General features: G+C 53.7%; 1 protein-coding gene across 1 annotated transcript; it reads left to right on the top strand.

Annotated features, from left to right (window-relative positions):
* The first annotated feature begins 496 nt into the window (after positions 1–496).
* ACADS (acyl-CoA dehydrogenase short chain) lies at positions 497–13,211 on the top strand. Its single transcript, XM_023647021.2, has 10 exons — positions 497–726; positions 2,323–2,486; positions 9,873–10,022; positions 10,276–10,387; positions 10,897–11,048; positions 11,352–11,522; positions 11,593–11,730; positions 11,888–11,983; positions 12,147–12,203; positions 12,353–13,211. The coding sequence occupies exons 1-10, from the start codon at positions 681–683 to the stop codon at positions 12,503–12,505; spliced, it is 1,239 nt and encodes a 412-aa protein (XP_023502789.1). The 5' UTR covers positions 497–680; the 3' UTR covers positions 12,506–13,211.
* The last annotated feature ends 2,801 nt before the right edge of the window (positions 13,212–16,012 follow it).

The following is a 16,012-nucleotide window of genomic DNA, read 5'->3' as shown; positions in this document are numbered from 1 at the left end:
CCACCTCGCCTTCACAACCTCGGGGGAAGGAAATCTTCCCAGGCAGCCCAGTTCCCTGCGCCTAAATACTGAGCACTAGAGCCAGACAAAACCCTTTGCTCCTCCTGGAGCTCGCAGACTAGTGTAGCCTCATTAAGTGCCACGAATAAATAAAACAATGGGATGTAGAGTGTGTCGGGAGAAACACCGGCCTCCCGCGGTCAGGGCAGGCCTCGTGAGACCCGAGTGAAGGGAAGGAGCATTCGGGCCGAGGGAACAGTGATTGAAAGGCCCAGAGGCGGGAACAAGCCAGGGGTAGTAGAGAAAGCGGCCTTGTGCGGCTGGAGTAAAGACAGCAAGGGGGTGGTGGGCGTGAGGTCGGAGAGGTAGGCGGGGAGGGCCACGTAGAGCGTTGAGGCCACGGAACTGGATTTGAAAGATAGACCCACCGTCGAAGGGTCTTAGGCTCGGGGGAGGCCCGACCTCGGAAACCTCGCGAGAGGCCGGCTTCTCTCCTGGGGGAGGCGGGGCTCGGGGGAGCCGCGGCAGGCCCTGCCCCCGCGCGCGAGCGCATGTCGGTCCCGCCCCCGAGGCCTGAGGGGCGGGCTTGTGGGCCGCGCCGGCACCGCCCCCCGCAGTCCGGAGCCCGGGCGTTCGTGCCCCGACGCCCCGGTTGAAGCGCAGCGTCGTCTCTGCCCTCCATGGCCGCCGCGATGCTCGCCCGGGCCTGCGGCCCCATCCGCGGAGGTGAGTGCGCTGCGGCCCCGCCCTGCGGAGTGAGTCGCGGCGGCAGGAACTCCCCTGCGGCGGGCGGGCGTGAGGGGGCGAGCCCTCTGGCGGCGCCGGCGGCCTTTAACAAGGTTCGGCCGCTCCGCGCGCCTGCGCGGCCCCGGCTCCCGCCCTGACCCCGGCCTGGCCGTGCCCTGACCCCCACTGCCGGCCCGGTTCTCACGGCTGCATCCACACCCGCTGCCCTCATTTCACGCCCCCGGAGATTCAGGGTGCTCCCTTCCTCCGGAGCCAGGCCTGGGATTGAACCCAGACTCTGCATCTGTGACCTTGGGCCAGACGCTCAGCTCCTGTCAGCCTCAGTTGGCCCATGTGTAAGATGGCCACAGTAATGTTACTGTTCTCATCGAGTTGTTGTAAGGATTAAATCACAGGGTATGTAAAACAGTGCAGTGCTTGGCACGTTACGAGTGCCCAGTAAACGTTAGCTCTTGTTGATTATTTCATACAGAACCTTTCCCATCTTATTTCTCTCCAGCTGCAGCAGCAGTGACACCTGTGCCCAGGGCTTCCTTAGCCTGGTCAGGACCCACTCACTCTGAATCATACCAGTAAAGGGGACCCTCACTGAGAGCTGTCTCTGCTATCCCCTGTGCTAAGTGCGACAGTTAGGATCTCTTTAATTCTCCCAGCCCCAGGAGCTGAATGCCCTTGTCTTCCACATTTTATAGAAACGGAAGCTCAGTCAAGTTGAGATCCCTGCCTAAGGTCACAGAGCTGTGCTCTTATTATTATTGATGTACTATCAATATTATATAAGTTATATTGATGACTGAGTGGCATGGTTGTATGCAAAGTGTTGAGCGAGCATAGTAAGGGTTGAGTTAGTGTGGGTTTCTCAACAGTGACACTGTTGACATTCTGGGCCGATAATTCTTTGTTGTACGGTCTGTCCTGTACATTGTAGGATGTTTGGCAAGATCCCTGGCCTCTATCCATTCTGTAACCATAGCATTCCACCTGTCAACTTAAAAAGAATATAGGCAGTTACCTTACCGGTACAATGAGTTGGTTCCAGAATAATCAGAAAAGTTGCCATTTGGGAAATGCATGCTGTGACTACCATAGGCCAATTCAGAGAAAAAGGAGGAGTAGGGAGGAGCTGTTCTAGACGAAAGTTCATTGGAGTGAGAGTTCAGGGTGGGGACAGCGCCTCACTGGCTGACCTGAGGCCTTTGCCGTTGGCCGTTGGGTGGGTTTGTTGCCCCAAGAAGAAGTTTTTCCTCCTGCTGCGGTGGTAAAGTAGTAGCCAACTCCCCACTGGAGATGCAATTAGGTCTCCTCCTGTTTGGGGTGATTGACCAAGAGTGCTAGGGCCTGAGAGCTCCCTCTGCAGGCCTTCCCGACTCCGATGTCAGTTGAGGTTTCTTTTATTCATTTTCACATACCCTTCAGTTGTGACAACCAGAAATGTCTCCAGACATTGCGAGATATCTCTTGGGGGGTAAACCACTGAGTTAGTGGATCACTATTAGTATTATTATCTTCATCGTTCTCATTATTACGCAAGGCCGCTTGCGTTCTGCTTCCATTGACTGCTGTTCTTGTCGGCAGCTCTCCGTCCTCAGGACTGGCGTCGGTTCCATACTATTTACCAGTCTGTAGACCTGCCCGAGACACACCAGATGCTGCGTCAGACGTGCCGGGACTTTGCCGAGAAGGAGCTGGTTCCCATCGCGGCCCAGGTGGACAGGGAACATCTCTTTCCGGCAGCTCAGGTGAGAGTCTCAACCTCAGCAGCCGGTGCCGGTGATGGTGGTCTGCCCTTGGCTCCTGAGAGTGAGTGGTGACAGTGACAGCCCGAGACGCTGAGACTCCAGTCAAGGAACCCTAAGGCGGGTCCTGGGACCCAGAAATTCTGTGGAGGTTTCCCTTATCCAGCATGAGGCCTATAACCAGGATTTAACTTCTGGAGTAACAGTAAAAATGGTGGGTGGTCAGTATGCTTACTGTGTGCCAGGCCTTGTGCTGTTAATAATAGTCGACACTTATAGAATGCTTACCATGTGCTAGGCACAGTTCTGAGTCCTTGAGACGTGTTATCTCGTCTGTTTCTCACCACAGTCTGATGAGGTGAAGGTATAATTATTGTATACCGTACTTACAGTTGATGAACCTCAGATTGGTGAGAGGGTTAAATAATACGCACAAGGTCGTGGAGCTGATGAATTGCGGGGCTAAGGGCTTGACGCCAAGTCAGTCTTCATCCAGACCTTGAGGTCCCAGTCAGCGTGCTCCCTGCTGTGGCCCTGTGCTCTTGCATTTGCCTTAGCCCATCTGTAATATGTGTTCCTGCTGCACCCCCTGGCCTGGCAAGGTATCTGGCACCCGGTATAAATACTCAGTAGATTTTTGTTGAGTAAATAACTTGGGAAAGAGTAGAACTTTCTGGCCTCTTTGCCTGTTTTTTAGGGTGGAATTCACGTGTAGTAGTCACTATTTATGTGTCGTCTTTGTAGTCACCATATGCATGTCTTCTAGGCCCCAAGGCCGCATTTCCAACTTAGTAATTGTTGTGTGTCACAGTGTGTTGGGCACTGTGAATGGACTGTGGGAGTATCGAGGGAGCTCGAAGCGGAGAAGGCGAGTGGCATTCTGGGCACCCAGATTAGTTGGGCAGCTTTTAGGCATTAAGCATTCAACATGTGTCATCTCCTTTAGTCCTGAGGACATCCCCACCTACAAATTTAACCTCCATTTTGCTTCCTAGAATGCTTGCAAGGATTAAGTGAGATAATGTATGTCAAATTCATGGTGCCTAGTACTGGAAAAATGACAGCTATTAATACTGTTTTTGTCGTTTCCATTAAGGTTGAGAAAATTGAGGCACAGAGAGATGCCTGATTTTCCAAGGTTTACTGGTCTCTGGAGCTAGAATTCACACTCCAAGGCTGGCTGGCTCCAAAACCCGCCTCTATCCACTATCCCCTTGGTTGTCCTAGCCGCCCAGCTAGCAGGCACGGAAGCCCTATTCTAGTTGGGAATATTATTATTCAAGGGCCTAAACTACCCCTCTCCCCTCGGTAGCCACACACACTGCTCTCGGTAACCTCCCCTGCCACATCGTCTCTCAGCACCATTAGTGGAGACATGAAAGGACTCAGGCTCTTTGTGAGTAGAGAACGGGAATGAGCAGACAGGCCAGTGAAAAGCAGGAACAGTTTACAGGCGCTGCCCCCAGAGCACTTGTCCGAGACATGGCTGTGTGTTGGGACTTTTCCTGCCAAACGACAGACGGCTTGATTTATTTTTCCTATATTATTCCTGTATTCCCTCAAGTTATTACTAATATTACAGACGTAGCTTTGCTCTGCGCAAGAAAGCTGGTAGTAGAAGCAGGCTTTTCACCAACCTACTCTTAAAGTCCTCTGGCTTTATAATCTACTTGCTCTCGGGGGCTAGGGAATTTGCAAGGGAATCCTCCTAAATGGTGGCAGAAGTGGCTGCTGGAGGAGGAAGTCGTGGCATCAGCCTCCTTCCCTTCTGGCACGTGGGGCCGCTCAGTCAGGATTTGCTGGATGCACGACGGCAGCTCAGAGCGGTGATAGCATCTGTAGTTGGTTTTATCTCGGACAAGGTGTTTTCACCTCTGTCATGTCATTAGATTCTCACGTGTCCCGCTATTACCGTCCCCTCTTATAGGTGAAACAGGCAGTTCTATGAATTGCCTGAGGTCGTCGAGCTGGGGAGAAATAGCGCTAAGTCTTCTCATCTCGCCACCGTCACACATGAACTGGACTCTCGTTTTGGTGACTGGTGGCCTACAGAGGTCATTGCTCAAAGTTCGTTTCCCTTCACTAAAGATTGAGGGCTGCTGGCTTTTTACGTTTATCATTCTCTCTCTCACTGTGGATGGTGCTAAGCTCTGAGCTCCAGAAGGGATCGAGGGCTTAGCAGGCAGAAGGATCAAAGAACTGGACGCTGGATAGTATGGCGGGTTGCAGAATTCAAAATAACACCATATAGTGTTTTAAAATAATAGTCATAATAACAGGGATAGCTGACATGTGGGGGTTACTGTATTCCAGGTACTTCTACATTAAATCTTCAACACAACACTCTGAGGTAGTAACTTAAATTATCTCCAGTGTCCAGGTGAGGAAACTGAAGCCAGAGGTTAAGTTTCTTGCTCAGCAGTCACACAGCCAGATACAGACTCCTAAGCCACCCTCTGGCCTGTGGTAGGTGCTTGTTAGTGATTTCTGTTATTTTTTTCCTGAAGAATTCCCCCCACCAAAAAATGGGTTTTTGAGGGAGGGGACAAGGAGAGAAGAATTGAGAGGAGGGTGGGCCAAGAATCAGGTGGAAGGCTGGCGCCAGTTTCTGTTTATTTGGCTGATTTTGTAACCTCGGTTGGACTTTAGTCTTTCTGGATCCAAACCAAAAAAAACAAAGGAACACATGAATTTACTGTGCTATTTTGTTATAAAAGGCAGCAGGAAATAGAATGATGTTTCCAACCAATTTTGGCCTCCTCAGGCTAGAAGCATACCTGTGTATAATCATATGTCTAAAACTTAACTCAGTTTCTGCTCCTTCACTCAGTGAATATTTATTGAGTGACTTCAGTATACCGGTATACCAATATACCTGAGCTAACATCTGTGCCCATCTTCCTCTGTTTCTTGTCTGTGGGTCGCCACTACAGCGTGACTTGATGAGTGATGTATGTCTGTGCCTGGGATCCGAACCCACAAACCCATGCCACCAAAGTGGAGCACGCTGAACTTAACCACTACACCACAGGGCCGGCCCCTTAAAGCATTGTTTTTATGTGAGGAACCCTTTAAACATTTCCCAGATGTGACAGCAGCAGGAACTGAAGATTTGCTCTTTTGTCGCAGCAGCTAGGAAAGGGGCTTGCTCTTTTTCACATTTTCTCTTGGGAGTTTGGAGACCGCGAGGCTTGGCCTAGTTGGTGGTGCTGCCTCTTCTCAGGATGCCGGTCCAGCTTCCTGGTTCACATACACAAGGGACCGAGAGTCACCACTGTGGGTCTGAGCTCTAAGTAGTCCCCCTTGAGATGGCTCTGAAGGTCAGTTTGCAAAAATATTAGGAGGCCTTGTTGCTGTTCACCAGTTACTGTCAACATAACTTACATCAGAAGTGATGTATAGGGGCTGGCCCCGTGGCCTAGTGGTTAAGTTCGCGGGCTCTGCTTCGGCAGCCCAGAGTTTCACGAGTTCAGATCCTGGGCGTGGACCTAGCACCGCTCATCAAGCCATGCTAAGGCGGTGTCCCACATAGCACAACCAGAAGGACCTACAACTAGAATATACAACTATGTACTGAGGCGCTTTGGGGAGAAGAAGGAAAAAAGAAAGAAGATTGGCACAGGTGTTAGCTCAGGTGCCAGTCTTTAAAAAAAAAAAAGTGATTTATACAACTGGACACATACTCTTTTGGGCAGTTTTGCTGCTTTTCATTTCTTTTGGTTTCTTGTTCTTTTTGATTATCTTGTCTCTTCTCTCCACTGCCCCCCCTTTTTCTTTCCCTTGCTGCTGGTCACTTTTTCAGGATACACTTGAGTCACTGTACATTGCCACCATTATTGCTTCTGTCTCCAATTTTTTGCTAGAATGTCCCTCCTGCTGGCCCTCTAGAGATATGTTTCAGAGTGAGAAAGGTTGGGAAAAAACAGCTCTAGTCATCACTGATAAAATGGGGCGAGCTTGATGTCTACAGGCATTGCGGATGGGGTGGAGGAGTTCATACTGTGAAGCATGACGGAGGCAGATGTTTTAAAAGATGACACTGATGGCGAGAAAAAGAGGGAGGAGAGGGACATGGGTCAAAACTGGGGGAGATGACGCCTGCTAGGGTAGTCATTTGGGGGCAGTAGCTGTGAACTCCTACAACTCCCGGCACAGTGAGAACTATCAAGACAGCCAGAGGGAAGGGTTGTTACATAGAGAGGAGAGTGCCAAGACTTCTGGCTTCCTGGTGGCCTGACGCCATGTGTCCTGGAAGTGTCACCTCTCCATGTGAGTTCCGCCATGGGTAAAGGGAAGGTGGAGGATCCTTGTTCTGCCTACGCTCTGCCTGGCAGTTTTGGTTCCCTTTTTGTTTCTTGGGATGAAATGGTGTCGTGGGGCGAGTGGTTAAGCCGTCCGTTATTCCAAGATTGTACTGAAGAGCTGTGGGATGAAGAGGAAGGCTGTGTCTTAGTGTCCAGGGAGGCTGGATGGCGTGAGACAAATGGAGCTTTTGCAGCTCAGTCTGTTTTGCTGGGAGGCCAGAGAAAGCCTCCAGCAAGGTTCCTGTTTGGGCCTGAGCATGAATCTTGGAGACCTGTGTCTTTCTAGCGCCTGGTGGGATATGGCCCAGGTTCCTAATCCAGCACCGCATTCCCTAATAAAACACTGTTTTCACCCTAGAATAGGTTTGTTGGATGCCTTAAGTGTGGGGTCGAAAGGGCTCTGTTCTGAGGCCACGCTTGTGCCGGCACAGGGCTTCGAGAGTCCCCAGGTCCTGTTCTGAGTACACTGTTGCTTAAAGCACTCTCTACTTTCAACTCCCCCACCCCCTGGTTGACTCCCGCCTGCTGAAATGATGCAGCGTTTCTGAGCAGGAGCGCCCCCTCCTCCCCCAGGGGTGTGGTGACCACAAATGTTTGTCTTTTTAGCGACTCTCAAAATGACACATCCCTGGTAGCTCTGAGTCCCATTGATCACTGTGTACTAGTTTCCTATTACCATTGTAACCAATTACTACAGACTCAGTGGCTTAACACAGTACAAATTTATTATCTGACGGTTCCTGGAGGTCCAAAATCCAAAGAGGGTCTCGCTGAGCTAAAATCAAGGTGTCGGTGGGGCTGGTTCCCCTGGAGGCTCTAGGGAAGACCCCACTTTCTTGCCTTTTCCAGCTTCTAGAGGCCGCCTGCATTCCTTGGCTCATGAGCTCCTTCCAGCCAGCATTCACGTCACCCCGACCTCTGCTTCCATGGTCACATCTCCTTCTCTGACCCCCCTGTCTCCCTCTTTCCCTTGTGAGGACCTTGTGATGACATTGGGCCCCCCAGTAGTCTGGCATAATCCCCATATCTCAAAGTCCTTAACTTAATTATGTCTCCAGAGTCCCTTTTGCCATGGAAGGTGGCGTAGTCATAGGTCCCGGGGATTAGGACGTGGCCATCTTTGAGGGGCTGCATTCTGCCTCCCACACACTGGCCGTCCTTCCCCATGTCTCCTCCCCTGTCACTGCAGCCCAGTGTCTGCTTGGGGGGCTGCAGACCCTGATCAGCACTTGCGGGGTCAGTAGCTCAGTGCCACTCAGCAACCAGGTTTCTGCCCCCACTGGTGTCATGCATGGGAGACCCTGAGGGGAGTAAGGCCCATCCCAAGCTTAGAGTCTATGAGAGAGTTTCCCACGGGAGCAATTCAAGGCAAAATCAAATAAGTGATCTCATAGAGGGACACACAAATTATTATGGAAATGCAGTGGATTCATAGATGTCCCCTTCTCCTGTACATTGTCGTTGAGATGAGATCTTGTCAGCCACTTCCTGACAGTAAGTGCTGTTCACTGATCACTGACCTTGTGCCAGGCACTCGGCTCACATTCCGTGTGTATTGTCTCAGTTAGTCCTTAAAAAATTCGATGAGATAGGTACTCTTTGGGGAGGGGGTGTAACACTTTTATAATCACAGAAGTAATATTAATTATAGAAAAATGAGAAAATATTGCAAACATTCTTCTGTTTGCTTCTTTTAAGTCAAAATAGTCTAAGAATGTGGTTACAGGAATCAAATGACACAAAGGGGCTGATGAAAAGCAATGGTCCCTCTTCTGCCCCACATCCCTCCCGCTCCCCAGAGGCAGTTGGTTTTAGCTGTTTCTTCTGGAAGCTGTGTAGCAAAGCAGGCTTCCAGAGGCTAATAGCTGTGTCTTAGGTCAGAAGGGGCAGAGCTGGGCAGGGTGCTGAGCTGGTTAAGATCCTGGAGTCATTGCCCGGGTTCCAGTCCCAGCCGCAGCCCCGAGCAGCTGCATCACTTCTTTGAGCTCCAGGTTCCCGTCCTGTGACGCGAGGTGGACTCACACCATCGTTCTCATCAAGCTTTGGAGAGGCTCAGATGAAAGAGTATCCATAAAGTACTTATGTGGTGTTTGGCAATCCGTAGGTGCTTGATAATTAATCATTACTATTATTGTTACTCCAAATCAAAAACCCCAAGCTCTTACCATTTATTCATTCTTTCGCTGGCACTGGGAGTATCACAGTGAACAAAAACACAGTCTCTGCCCTCGAGGTCAGGAAGAGAGACCTTAATCAAAACGAGCACAGCAATAGGTGTGAGATTCCAGCTTCTTGAGCACTGCACGGGAGAGGCACAGGTGCTACAAGAGTGTGTGATTAAAGAACTAGACTTAGTGAGGCCTGAAGAAGTGATGCTGGAGCTGAGATCTGAAGGAAAAGAGAAGATAGTAACCTGAGGGGGCTGGCGTGGTGGCGCAGCTGTTAAGTGCGCACATTCCGCTTTGGCGGCCCGGGGTTTGCCGGTTTGGATCCCGAGTGCGGACATGGCACCGCTTGGCAAGCCTGTTGTGGTAGGCATCCTACATATAAAGTAGAGGAAGGTGGGCATGGATGTTAGCTCAGGGCCAGTCTTCCTCAGCAAAAAGAGGAGGATTGGCAGCAGATGTTAGCTCAGGGCTAATCTTCCTCAAAAAAAAAAAAAGATAATGACTTGATAAAGGGCATTACTGACTGGAAACAGCATGTGCAATGACCCTGTGGTGAGGAGGGGGATGTGTGTGGTACACTTAAGGGACTGAGAGAAGGTCAATATGGTGCTATGCTGTCATGTTCCTTACCTCGGAGGCCCCTGAAGCCTTCCTGTGCTTTCCACTTGCTCACTGGTTGTGGCTGTGGACACAGAGGTGAGCCAGTGCAAAGTGTTGGGGCAGGATGGCTTGAATGAATGGTGCTGTCCTGCAGACCTCAGCTGAAGCTAGGTCTTCAGCCTCGGGGATCATGGGGTGGGTGGATGGGGCCTGAGTTTCCGCAGGCACTGGCTCAGGGGCAGGAGGGGTTGGTGTTGGGGAGGGTGGGCCCTGGCCCCCAGCAGCTGCCCTTGCGGTGACATCCTTCCCTGGCCCAGGTGAAGAAGATGGGCGAGCTTGGGCTTCTGGCCATGGATGTGCCTGAGGACTTAAGCGGTGCCGGCCTTGATTACCTGGCCTATGCCATCGCCATGGAGGAGATCAGCCGGGGCTGTGCCTCCACCGGAGTCATCATGAGTGTCAACAACGTGAGTGCCCCCTCCTGGGCCCCTGGGACACACAGGTGGAGGGGAGGCTCCTGTAGGCAGGCAGGCACTCTGGCCATGTGTCCCAACATCCCAGGCCCCAAGAGCTAGGCCTTGGTTCCCAGCCCCTGACCTCCTCTGGACTCCGTCCTTTCAGGTGGGCCTCTGGAGAGAGCAGGCCTTGGGGTGGGGTCCGCGAGCCCGCAGTTGTGCCTGGGCTCGCAGGCCTCCGACCACCCACCTCTGTCCCCACCAGTCGCTGTACTTGGGGCCTATCCTGAAGTTCGGCTCCAAGGAGCAGAAGCAGCAGTGGATCACTCCTTTCACCAGTGGTGACAAAGTCGGCTGCTTTGCGCTCAGTGAACCAGGTACTGTGGTGGGACAGTGGTCTGCCCCAGTCCCTTCACCTCAGAATCAGGGTGACAGACTGGGACTAGAGCAGGGTGGCCCCCGGGACAGAGGCAGGAGCTCGGGCCTGTGCTGACTTGGGTCAGCTGCTCGTTGCTTCCTGAGGCCGGAGGACAGGCTTTCAATGTGAGCGGCTGGGGCTTGAGCTCTGGCTGCCTGGGATCTGCCAAGGAGCGTATGGTCACCTCAGCTGAGCTGGGCCGGCAGGGACGTTTGGCTCTGGGGTCCCTTCGGCCTGAAGATGGCCAGCTGCTACACGCCTCCATTGCCCACTTGGATTAGTCTCTAGGAGCGTGGGGAGCTGGTGCGACCCTAGAGCTTTCTCTCAGGAGCCTGATTCTTTGGAGGCCGGGGTGCTGGCTCTTCGTGCTTGCCATCTGGGGCGTGAGGCTGGGCTCCCTGCTGAGCTGGTGGCAGCACCTGTGGGGGGTGGAGGTGCCGCTGGATTTTGAGCCTGTGTGTGGGGCAGGGAATGGCAGCGACGCGGGAGCAGCCTCCACCACTGCCCGGGCAGAGGGTGACTCCTGGGTCCTGAATGGCACCAAAGCCTGGATCACCAATTCCTGGGAGGCCTCAGCCACCGTGGTCTTTGCCAGCACAGACAGATCCTTGCAAAACAAGGTGGGGACCCCAGAGAGAGGGTCAGAGAGACCTCTGGGTTACAGTCATTTCATAGTTTCCAGATCCCAGGCTCCTTGGCTCTATGGAGCTGTTTCTGCTCTGGGGCACCTGGGGCTGTCCCTGTCCCTCCCTCCCTGTTGTTGGCTTGGGGCTGGAGCCTGCACCTTCCGCAGAGGTGCCAGCAGACAGCGTCACAGCCCGAAGTTCTGGGGAGGTGGAAGGGACCGGAGTTTGGTGTGGTTTGCCTAAGGGCGGTGGCCTAGGGTAGCCTCAGAAGGTGACAGGGTTTGTCTGCCCTGTCAGGGCATCAGTGCCTTCCTGGTTCCCATGCCAACACCTGGGCTCACGTTGGGGAAGAAGGAAGACAAGCTGGGCATCCGGGCCTCATCCACGGCCAACCTCATCTTTGAGGACTGTCGCATCCCCAAGGACAACCTGCTGGGGGAGCCAGGGATGGGCTTCAAGATAGCCATGGTGAGCTGGCAGTGGGGGTGGGGCCCCAGGATGAGGCCCTGGCCAGCCACTAACCAGGTGGTCCCCACAGCAAACTCTGGACATGGGCCGCATCGGCATCGCCGCCCAGGCTCTGGGCATTGCACAGGCCGCCCTCGATTGTGCTGTGAACTACGCTGAGAACCGCAGGGCGTTTGGGGCGCCCCTCACCAAGCTTCAGGGCATCCAGGTGAGGAGGTGGAGACTTCAGGAGCCGCGCCTCGACACTGGAGGGTGGGACCCTTTCACCTCTTCCTGTATCCTCCTCCCGCTTCCCTCCTGTCCTTGGAGGGAGGGAGGGGCAGCTGACTGACCTGGAGGCGGCGGGGTGGGGCTGTTTGTTGCAGTTCAAGCTGGCGGACATGGCCCTGGCCCTGGAGAGTGCCCGGCTGCTGACGTGGCGTGCTGCCATGTTGAAGGATAATAAGAAGCCTTTCACCAAGGTGCCTTTGGGGAAGGGGTCTCCTCAGGCCCAGAGCTCTGATGGACCAAGGGACTGAGGGAGAAGTCGGGGGGTGGGGGGTTCCTTGGGCCTGTGGGTTTATTGCTCTGAGAGGAGGCTCCCCCCAAAGTACAGTTTCTGACCTCTTTATCCCCTGTGGTTAGGAGGCAGCAATGGCCAAGCTGGCTGCATCAGAAGCTGCAACTGCCATCAGCCACCAGGTGAGTGTCCGTGGTGCCTGGGCCAGGCCCCAAGGGTTGAGTGCCAGCTGCCCCTCCCCCCACCAGTCCTTTTGTGTGGCTGGTCCTGCCCCTGTCTGTCCCCAGAAGTGGGAGTCTTCTCCCTTCTGAGCCCCTCCTTCCCACTGTAGGCCATCCAGATCCTAGGTGGCATGGGCTACGTGACAGAGATGCCGGCCGAGCGGCACTACCGTGATGCCCGCATCACCGAGATTTACGAAGGCACCAGCGAGATCCAGAGGCTGGTGATCGCTGGGCAGCTGCTCAAGAGCTACCGGAGCTGAGCCCCTCCATAGGGGTGACCAGTGGCCCCCCACACACCCCCGGGAGCCGGGCTGGCCTGAGGACCGAGGGAAAGGGGGCGGGAGCCACGTGGCTTTAACCTCAACTCCCAGTTAGAGAGTTTGGGGCGGGCGGGCGGGGGCCCTGCCTCCTCTTGCCAGAACCACCCCGCGCCAGCCCTTCGGGTGTGGCCTGTCTTGCTGCTGTCACCTCTACCCACCCCAGACCAAACTGCCTGGGGGAAAGTCTCAGGGAGAAAGGAAAGGCGAGGAGGCTGTGACCCACTTCTGAAGACACCTGCCTTCTGCTCAGTTTCTCGGCTTTGCTCCCCCTTCACGTGCCTTATTTTCTTCATCTCAGTGGACCTGGGACCCATCAGCTCTGTTCCCATGGGCCCTGGTGCTCAGCAGGAGACCCAGGTGGAACAGGCTCTTGGCAGTGTCTGCTCTCTCCCTGAGGCCTGGGGTCAGGAGTGGAGTTGGGTGGGGGCCAGAATGACCAGGCCTCTAAGTAGCAGAGTTGCCTTCTCAGGCCCCAGGGTGGTCTCGGGAAGGCTGTGGGCCGGGGTGATGATGGAAGCCGCCCAGAGCCCCATAACCCATTCTTCTCTTAAAGTGTAAGTGAGTGGGGGGTGGTGATCTGATTCGTGCTTTGGGATAATCAGATCTGGGAATTGGCTGTAAGTAATAAAGCATACCTGTCCCCAGACGGTCGTGTCCTCGCCTGGGTACTCCTGGGAGGGAAGATGGTCCTTTAGTCTGCTCCCTGACATCCCCGCCTTGTGTGAGTGTGAGTGTGTGTGTGCGCGCGCGCGCACGTGTGAGTGTGTGAGAGGCCGACTGCGGTGGGAGGGTCCGTCTCTGTCCTGGGGGAGCTCCAGCAGGAGGCAGAGTTGGCCAATACCACAGTTCAGGAAAATAAGGAGCTGGGTCCAGTGGGCCTGGGCGAGTGTCCAGGTGAGTGACCGCTGAGCAGGAGGGCAGGCCATCAGGGCCGCTGGGCCAGGGGGCATGGTCACAGCAGGTGTGTGCTTGGTGGGCCCAGCCCCTAAGCAGGAGCAAGGAGGATGTCAGATGGGCTGGGGAGGGGGGGAGAGCTGTGGAAGGCCTGGGGAGGAAATGGAGACTGTAAAAGCATCCTTTTTTGCTTATTATTTGGATGCTCACAGTGGGCCAGCACTGAGCCTGCTAGTGAGAGGTTCCCAGTGCCACTGGGGCCTAGTGTAGTGAGGGAAGCAGCTGGAAAAGAAAACAAAAAAGAGGGTGGAAAAAAAGAGCAAAGGCAGATTTCAGGAGAGGAGAGGGGGTGGTGACAGCTCTCTGCAGAGCCACAAGGGCAGGGAAGCTGACCTGTCATTGCTGTGAGGTCTCTGGAGGGGAGGGGGCATGGAGCAATGACCCTGGAGCCACCACTAGGCCTCCAAACAACACCGGCTGTGTGGAGTTTTGTGTTCCACCGTGCTGCACCCCCGAAGGAAGCAGCCTTGAGCCGTAGACTATTCTCACTGGGGTGCCCACTAAAAAGGCTCCCATACGGGACACCACCCACTGAGGGCTGCTATTGGGGCGGGGCTCAAGGAGGGGCACCTGGGCTTGGTGGGGGAGTGGACATGGAGGATCCAGGGCCTTAGGAGGAGTGGGCGTCCACGGACAGGGCAGGGCAAACAGGTGAGGTCTTCCTGCTACCAAGACACACCAGCAGCCAGAAACGGCTTCCTTCCTTGCACTTGAGGTCAGGCAGTGGCCAGGGCAGCAGGCTGAAGTCTGGCTGATCTGTGCCTCCTCCTGCTCCAGGTAAGCACCTGGAGGGCCTTGCTCCCAGCTCACACTTTCTGTGGGGCTCCTGGGTCTGCCTCTGTCCCCACCGTGGGCCCGGGCAAGCGGAGGGTGTGGGGAGCAGGGCGGGATTCAGGGCTTCTCCTCAGGAGCAGCCAGGTTTGACCCACCCCACCTGGGAGACACATGAAGGTCTGTCACTCCCTGAGTCACTGACCCCACGAACAGCAGCCGGGGGCGTTCTGATGGCTCCGTGACCCCTTCAGAGAGGTAGCACTGGCTCCTGGCCCAGATAGCGGGGTGAGGGAACAGGCATGTGGTAGAAGTTGTCTTTGGGCCTTTCCTGTAAGTAGTGTGGAGGGGGAGGGGGCTTTGAGGCTCAGCGGGGAACAGAGGGAGCCCAGACTGAGCCTTACTTAGTCCTAGGTGGGGACCCAGCTCTCCTCGCCCAGGGCCTGGCCCCTCCTGGCTTGGTGTTCAGGCCCGCCTTCCTTACCTGCTGAAAAGCATGTGGGCCTTGAAGGGCTTATGGGCAGCCGGCTAGAGCCACACTTCTCCTCCTCGGGCAACGAGCTGGGCCAGCAGAGGCAGTCAGGCTGAAAACAGGCCTGTTTTCCAGTGGCAGTCCCACTGGGTTTCTGCTCCTCGGATCCGTCTGGGCCTCTCAGACAGCTGGCCGGGAAGAACCTCACAGCCACAGAGCCAGATTGCCCTCCGTTTCATAGATGAAGGGCCACAGGCTCTGAGCCAAGGTCCCCTCTGTGCTCCCTAATGCTTCAGGAGCTCTCGGGGTCGGAGGTCTGCCTGGCTTCCCTGGGGCAGAGTCAACTCACAGACCCCTGGCTTTGACAGGGCGCAGGCCTGTTAGTTGAAGCTCCTCCCAGCTTGGAACTAAAGGCTGAAGCCTACGCCTGGGTCCTTTTGAACCTGAACTGCAGGAGAGTAGGTTGCAACATCATGTCCCTTGGTGTGTATTTCCTAAGAACGAGGACATTCACTTACACGCAAGGGGACAATCCCGGGAGTTGGGAAGCCTCATGGTGGGGAGCTGGGGTCTGCCTCATTCACAATTTGCCGGCTGTCTCAACAGCTTTCATAGCGGTTTTTTTCAAGGTCCAGGACCACGCATTGCATTTAGTTGAGAGATCTCCTGTCCCCTTCACTCTAGGACAGTTTCTCAGCCTGAATGTGTTTTTCATGACTGGCATTTTTTAAGTGTCCAGGCTGGTTATTTTGTGCACTGTCCCTCAGTCTAGATGAGTCTGGTAGTTTCTGCATGATTACATTCACAGTATGTATTTTTGGCACTAATAGTGTAGTGAAATCCCCATTTTATTGCTAATTTTGATTATTAGTATTTTATGTTTTTCTTAGTTAATCTGAAGTTTATCAATTATTTTAGTCTTTCTAAAGAACCAATTTTTGGCTTTATTGACATTCAGCATTGTGTTTTTAAAATTAATTGTATTTGATAGTTTTATTGTTTCCTACCACTTTTTTTGGATTTAATTTGCTGTTCCTTTTCCAGCTTGCTGGGATGAATGTTCATTGATTTTTCAGTCTTTTTTCTAATAAATGAATTTAAAGTCATACATTTCTCTCTAAGCATGGCTTTAGCTTCATTTCCTAAATTTCAATGTATTGGATTTTCGTTTATCACTCAGTTTTCTGAGCTCCATTGTGCTTTCTCCTTTGACCTATCAGTTATTTAGAAGAGTATTATTTTATTAACAT

Source organism: Equus caballus, chromosome 8 (genome assembly GCF_041296265.1).
Source record: "Equus caballus isolate H_3958 breed thoroughbred chromosome 8, TB-T2T, whole genome shotgun sequence".
In the NCBI taxonomy this organism is placed as follows: Eukaryota; Metazoa; Chordata; class Mammalia; order Perissodactyla; family Equidae; genus Equus; species Equus caballus.
The sequence above is the reverse complement of the archived record's forward strand: the minus strand, read 5'-3'. Positions and strand labels throughout refer to the sequence as shown.